The sequence below is a fragment of the Taurulus bubalis genome, assembly GCF_910589615.1.
Source record: "Taurulus bubalis genome assembly, chromosome: 11".
Classification (NCBI taxonomy): domain Eukaryota; kingdom Metazoa; phylum Chordata; class Actinopteri; order Perciformes; family Cottidae; genus Taurulus; species Taurulus bubalis.
This window is the reverse complement of record NC_136599.1, coordinates 23,423,401-23,430,394: the sequence shown is the minus strand read 5'-3', so window position 1 is coordinate 23,430,394 and position 6,994 is coordinate 23,423,401. Positions and strand designations below refer to the sequence as shown.

The following is a 6,994-nucleotide window of genomic DNA, read 5'->3' as shown; positions in this document are numbered from 1 at the left end:
AGTCCAAAGAATGCAGCTTGGGTCAATTGGAGACACTAAAATTGCCCGTAGGTGTGAATGTGAGCGTGGATGTCCGTCTGTATGAGCCCTGTGACAAACTGGCAATCTGTCCAGGTGATCTCTGCCTTGGACATCGGCTCCAGGATAAGCGGTTTGGATAATGATATGAAATGTTTGAATCATTAAATTCTCATTCACAGTTGTTTTATTGGAGTTGGACAACTGTACCAGCTCAGAATTTAATTTAATCCCAATATGTGTATGCGCTACCTGCAGGTGTGTGAGGAGAGGACTGTGCAGCAGGCGTCACTCTCTGTGGATGTTACTTATCCTGCTCGTGGTCTGTGTTGCCATTCAGACCTTTGTCGCCCGCCAGGCCAGGTAAGATGTGCTGCTGACCCGCCCACCTCCACCTGTATCCACCTGTAGGCGCTGAGTCTTTTCTTAGGGGGAAGTTAGGATCTTTATTCTACGCTCCTTGCTGGGAGGGACAAAGCCTAAACCTTGACGGCAAACATTACTACTGTAGTTACAGTATATGCCTTCACATAATATTATGACTAAAATTATAATCGAATAATCAAATGAAACATTATTGTCATCTTCTAAAAAGAGAAAATGTTCTCTTTTTGGAAGATGGGAATAATCTGAATATTGTGGCATCAGACCTGAATGAAGCTAATCTAAAACTGCAAAGCAAGGACAATTCAGTTAAATTAATTGTTCTAAAATTAAGTTATCAAGTTATGGTATTGTGTTTCCTCCACCTCAAAGATTATCTTTAGAATTATTTATCTACTACATAATTTAAAGAAATAAAAAAAATATCACACTTCTTATATGGCGAGACATTCCAGGAATATTGGGAGTTATTTATTGATGACAGATCATTAACTCATATTCAGAGGAAATCCAGTAGTTTATAATACATCATCTTTCCTGTACATCTATTCTAAGTCATGTGATATAATGAGTTGATATTCTGTTGTAATGAGTATGTGTGTGCCTAAAAAAAGACTTTGTTGTAAAATATTTGAATGACTTCTCCCAGGAATGACAAGCTGACTGGAAGCCCAGAATTAAGATTCACTGTCAACAAACAGCAGCAGTTTCCTACTGTGCAGAATGTCTGGGAAGGCCTCCATTTTGAGTCTTCATTTACAGTAAAGACAGACGTGAGGTCACTACAGTCGGAAAAAACTTCAGATCTTCATCATCAAAAGCAATCAGATTTATTTTTTCCAAGACATGTGGATCACCTTGCTACAAACTCTCAGATGGATTCAAGAAAAGTTTCATCTGGGAAGCCGTTTCAACCTAAATCTGGAACAAGATTTGGACTTCCAGGTGATTTGGCTCTCCACAGTACTCTGAAAAGTTCAACCGCAGAAACTGCCACTCCATCGCGTGTTTTAAAGGCTCTCATCAACCGTGTCCATACCAAAGCAACCTGTCACCCAAAGTCTCACATTGTTTTCCTCAAGACACACAAAACAGCAAGCAGCACTGTCTTAAACATCCTATATCGCTATGGTGAAAGCAGAAACTTGACCTTTGCTCTCCCTCTAAACAAACACAGCCAATTGTATTATCCATTCTTCTTTGCTTCACATTTTGTGGAAGGTGTTAGCAGCCGAAGCGTGAGGGAGTTCCACATCATGTGCAACCACATGAGATTTAGAAAGTCCGAGGTAAGCTTCATCAGAAACGTATTCCATTTGTGTGTTAACTGTTGCCATGTCTGTTTTGTACTTTAATGAAGGGGTTTACAGCCCAGTTCACATTTCCATACCATATCAATATTGGCTAAATGTGGGAACAAATTAAGAGGGCCCCTAAGGACTCATAAGGACATTTAGTCAACAACTTATTTATTCTAGTTAATATTATTCTATGAAGATGTTAATCAATACAAATAAAAAACGATCCAGAAGAAATCTGATGGACCCATTTTACCCTTAAGCCCAGTTGACATGTCCATATTCCACATTGGTGAATGGCTACCACGTGGCCATTTGTGCAACCTGAGTGTGGTCCAACAATTTGTCAGTCAGGTCAATGTGCCCAAATGCCCACAAGGCCTGTAAGTGGGGGATGCGAATGGGACCAAGATTGGCTATATTTGGGGCCCATGTTGTTATTGCTGATGTTTGGGCCAAGGCATGGAATTAGTGGTGTGCTGATGTATTGTCAAGATTAGTTAAATATGGACAGATCTTTATTGGCTCCATTGCGTTGCCCTACTGTGGCTTAATGTCAATGCATCAGTTCCCCTTGTGGGGGCCGGTGGGCATGTTAGCGCAGTGATTACCTGTAATATAGTGCTATTGTTTCATGTTGACTTAAATTCCATAATGGTATTTCATAAAAACATAAACAAATATTTCAATTATTATTGAGGTACAGAAAAAACCTGTAAACCAGATTAAAGGTATGGTACGAATATGACATGTTATAGGTATGGTATAGGTCCCACACATGTTATGGTATCAATACATGTTGAAAATGATGGCTGGCAAAACTTTAAGAGCCCCACCGTAGTTCCCCAAAGACGACTTAAATGCTAGTGAACTCACCCACTTTGTGCTCAACAGAAACATTTTCTTTAGAGTATGTTTAATATGTTTCATCTAATTTGTTTTAGAACTAAGTCATTTAGAACTGCCATTTCTAAATAATTATCCTCCTATGTTGTGTCCCAGGTGGAAAAAGTGATGCCCGAGGATACCTTCTACTTTTCCATCCTAAGGCATCCTGTGGCCATGATGGAGTCCATCTTTATCTACTACAAGAGCATCCCAGCCTTCCACAAGACTCACAGCCTGGACAACTTCCTAGACAACAGTTGGAGAAACTACAACTCATCATTGACTAGCAACCACTACGCTCACAATATTCTGGCTTTCGACTTTGGCTTCGACAACAACGTTGCAGCTGGTGCTGTAGACCTGGAGGAGAAAGCCAGCATGGCTATTGCAGCCATTAAACATGACTTCCACCTTATTCTTATTTCTGAATACTTTGATGAGTCCATGATTTTGCTCAAGCACGCCCTCTGCTGGTCCCTGGAAGATGTGGTTTCTTTTAAGCTCAACAGTCGCAGTGAACAAACTCGTCACCCACTTTTACCATACACTGCAGAGAAAATCAAGAAGTGGAATGCTTTGGACTGGAGGATCTACCTGCACTTTAACACCACCTTCTGGCACAAAATAGATAGTCTTGTTGGGCAAGAGCAGATGAAGAAGGAAGTATATCATTTGAGAGAGCTACAGGCCAAGCTTGCAAACAGCTGCCTGAAAGATGGCGGGGCAGTTGACCCGTCCAAGATAAAAGATGCCGGGCTGAAGCCATTCCAGTATGGAGCAGCTGTAATTGAGGGCTATAACCTAAACCCACAGATAGACAGACAAACCAAAATAAAATGTCAAAGACTTATAACTCCAGAATTGCAGTACACAGACCGTCTCTACACCCAGCAGTTCCCAGAGCTAGCTTCTAAGCAGCAAAAAGAAACTACAGTTGTTGCTCCAAAGCGGCAACGCTCAGACAGAAACTGGTATACGGGAATAGCCCGGGCCAAAGAAGCCCATCACAGACGGATCATAAGACGCAAATTCTCAAATCTCAAGAACCAAAAGGCCTCCACAAGTGCCTCGTTAACACATACAGAAGCTAGCATCAAAACAAGTATGACATGATTGGTAACTGTGACTAACGAACAGCCACAGCACAATATTATGGTCAGCTTTTCTAATAATACTCACTTTCCGCCATGACAGTGTTCATTGTTACCCACAACATGAACCTGTTAAGATGGAGCAAACAACATATTGTTGAAGCTGTAAATGTAAGGTTTTCCTTAAAGTTACTGTGAGGAACCTTTAACTAGTTATGAAACAGTCTGTGTTTAATACTGATGTGCCCCTATGACCTACACAAGTAAACAAAACCATCAGCAAGAAGATTGGCTATTTCTATATAGTTCCTGTTAATGCTTGTCATTGTTGCCACTGTGGTCTGATTCCATGTGAAATCAGAAGAAATCATGCTGGTTGACAAGAAACTCCTTCAGCTCATACTCCAGCAGAGCCACCAGCCCAGACAGACCAGATCCGGCTTCGCTGACAGGGTTAGAGTTCAAACTGAACCACTCAGAGGGTTCTAGTCCCAGTATGTTGGTACCAGTGCTCGTGTCCAGTGACCCAAAGGACCGACTAAAAGATTTAACAGAACACTTCTCTCCATGTTAAGAACTCTGACAGAGGAACAGAAAACTGACTGGAAAAAGTTATCTTCCTAAAGGCCTGCATGCCTACAATTGCACACCGAGTGATGCAACGGGCTACGCTCCACTCTTCTTGTTATTTGGCAGGACACCCCGGCTTCCAGTGGACATCCTTTTTGAAATAGAAAGGGAGTACCAGCCAGGCTCATGTCAGGCCTATGTGGAGAAATTAAGAAAGAGGATGATAGAAGCCTATGAGATAGCATCTAAACATGCAGACAAGTCAGCTGACAGAGGAAAAAAAACAATATGACAAGTGTTTGAGGTCCAATCTGAGAGTTGGAAAGGTAGGATAAAAGTCCTCCACAGAAATCTGTTGTGGCCATGTGACTTCCTGCCTGTAGCTGAAAACACAACACCAAAACCACTCCAGAGCAAGTAAGGACAAGAAACAAAAGTGGAGTAAATCAGGGACTCAAAATACAACAAATCCACCAAACTGATGGAGAATCAGATGAGGAGTTTCCCACAGGAGTACTCTATTGGTCATCCACTGCACAGCAATAGCCACCTGCACTGAATCCTCAGGGCCAGTGGCGTCCCTAGGCTAAAACTTAATAAACTTAATTTAATTAGCCCCGAATATTAACACCTCCAGGTCGCACGTGACGTCATTCACCCAAAACAGCGGAGGCAGGCAGCAGGCGCACTTGACAACAGCAAGCTGCTGTCTTTGTGTAGTACAGCGGTTCCCAAACGTTTTAGGCCACGCACCCCCTTCTACATCCCGACCGGGTTCACGCACCTCCAATCCCCCACACCTTAAAAAAAACCGCAACAGAGCCTATTTATAGCCGCATAAAATCGGACCAATGCGAGAACTGTTTGCTCATTATAGATAGATTTAGTCCGCTGTATACATTTCAGTTACACAAGGCGTCACTTTTAAAGAGCATTAAGGGCCGTTCACACCAGACGCGACTCTCAAAAACGCGTCGCTAGCAAACCCATTGTTTTCCTATGGTACGGCTCCCGGTCGATTTCTTCTCCCGGTCTTTAAATGCCGCGCGACGCGTTTTTCTAGCGTTTTTTCGGCGCGCTTACAAGTTGAAATATTCTCAACTTTAAGCGCCTTCCGCGGAGCCGCGCAGCTCAAACGCACAGCTCAGTCGCAAAAATCTGTCTGAAGCAGATTGCATTTCACATTTATTTACTTAAACACAATAAGCCACGTAAAGAACAAAGAGTGGCACATGCATAGGCTCAGAAACAGATATAAATAAAAAAGGAGGAGTCCATGAGGATTTTCAAATGCAGCGCAGCAAGAGAGATAGAGAGGGAGAAAGTGAGAGACTTACGTGAATGAGACTGCAATTGTTTTTAGCTGTTTTGTAAGTCTTCCAATTTTGATCTAAAAAATGTAAGGGGCTTCTGACTTGCACTGGCATGCTTGGTGTTCAGGTGGCGGCGCAAATAAGAGGCTTCAGACAGCTGTTAGCCAGAACCTCACTGCACAACACGCACTGTGGCTTCGGGCAATCTGCATCGCCAATCCAAGTGAAGCCCAGACCCAGATAATTGTTATCATATTTCCTCTTTTTTTTCCCAGTCTGATGCTCACTCTCGTCTCCTCTTTCTTTCTCCGACTTAATTGTACATGATGACTGAAGAAAGAAGTAAAGTCAAGTGTAGAGTGCAAGTTAAGACAGATATACTGTACAAGACACATGTTTAAAGTAAAACTAAAGATAAATGAACAAGGAAAAAAGATGTAAAGAGTACATTAGTAAAAGTTAAGTACAAGAAACAGACCTGTAAGAGTTACAAATGTTATGTTAAAGAGTATGTTATGTTACATAATGTTAAAGAATATGTAAAGAATAAATACATACGAGTATGTAAAGAGCATTAAATGTACAAAGTAAAACAATGTAAATACTGTACATGACAAGATGCATGGTTCATTAAACATCTCAATGTGTACTGTTGCTGAATGGTTGCTGTTGGTATGTTCAACATGATGAATGGGGCATTTTTGTGCCTGGGCTATTGAGGGAAGTTTGTGAAAATTGCTAGCCTATTTGGTATTAACTGGTAACCATGAAATGCCTCAATTCAGTCTAGAAGAGCAGGTACCTGTAGGGTATGTGGAGAGTGTTTCTATGTCTAAAAATGTCGCTGCTTCACTCATCTGGGCTAAGCCCCAGATGTGTCAAAATCCTAGAGACGCCCCTGCTAAGGGCACATCTGATATTTCAGACTGACACCACTTGCGCCATGGAGCTCAGGAGGAACAGGGTGAAAATCCAGCTACTGACAGGGCAGAACTGGATGTTGCAGACAACAAGGATGGCATCTGGAATCCAGAAGAATGTGTGGACTCTGACAATGAGATGCTGGAGGAAATAGAACAGAGGACAGAATACCCCAAAAGAAAAAGAAGACAACCACAGACACTGACATTCGACAAACTTGGTCAGCATAGTTTCACACAGAGATCAGTGTCTACCAGAGAAATAGCTGTGAACAGTTACTGGAAATGAATTGACTGAGACTGATTGAAGAGACTCTTACCATTTGAAACTATACATACAGTGGCTTTTGGCCTGGGATATCTCAAACGGCTAGTAGGTGTCGCCCTCTCACCACTAGGGGGTGTCTGCGCATTGTATCCACGCTGCTTTGTCAAGTTTTTTTAGAAGAAGAACATAAGGAAGGAGAAAGGAAGAGTGTAACAATGAACAGCACCTTCATTACAACGTTGTT

The 6,994-nt window shown here is 42.0% G+C and overlaps 1 protein-coding gene across 1 annotated transcript; it reads left to right on the top strand.

Annotated features, from left to right (window-relative positions):
* Positions 1–1,664: 1,664 nt before the first annotated feature.
* LOC306743376 (galactose-3-O-sulfotransferase 2-like) lies at positions 1,665–3,701 on the top strand (the record flags this gene model as incomplete). Its single annotated transcript, XM_079225880.1, has 2 exons — positions 1,665–1,691; positions 2,703–3,701. The coding sequence occupies exons 1-2, from the start codon at positions 1,671–1,673 to the stop codon at positions 3,699–3,701; spliced, it is 1,020 nt and encodes a 339-aa protein (XP_079082006.1). The 5' UTR covers positions 1,665–1,670.
* Positions 3,702–6,994: the final 3,293 nt, after the last annotated feature.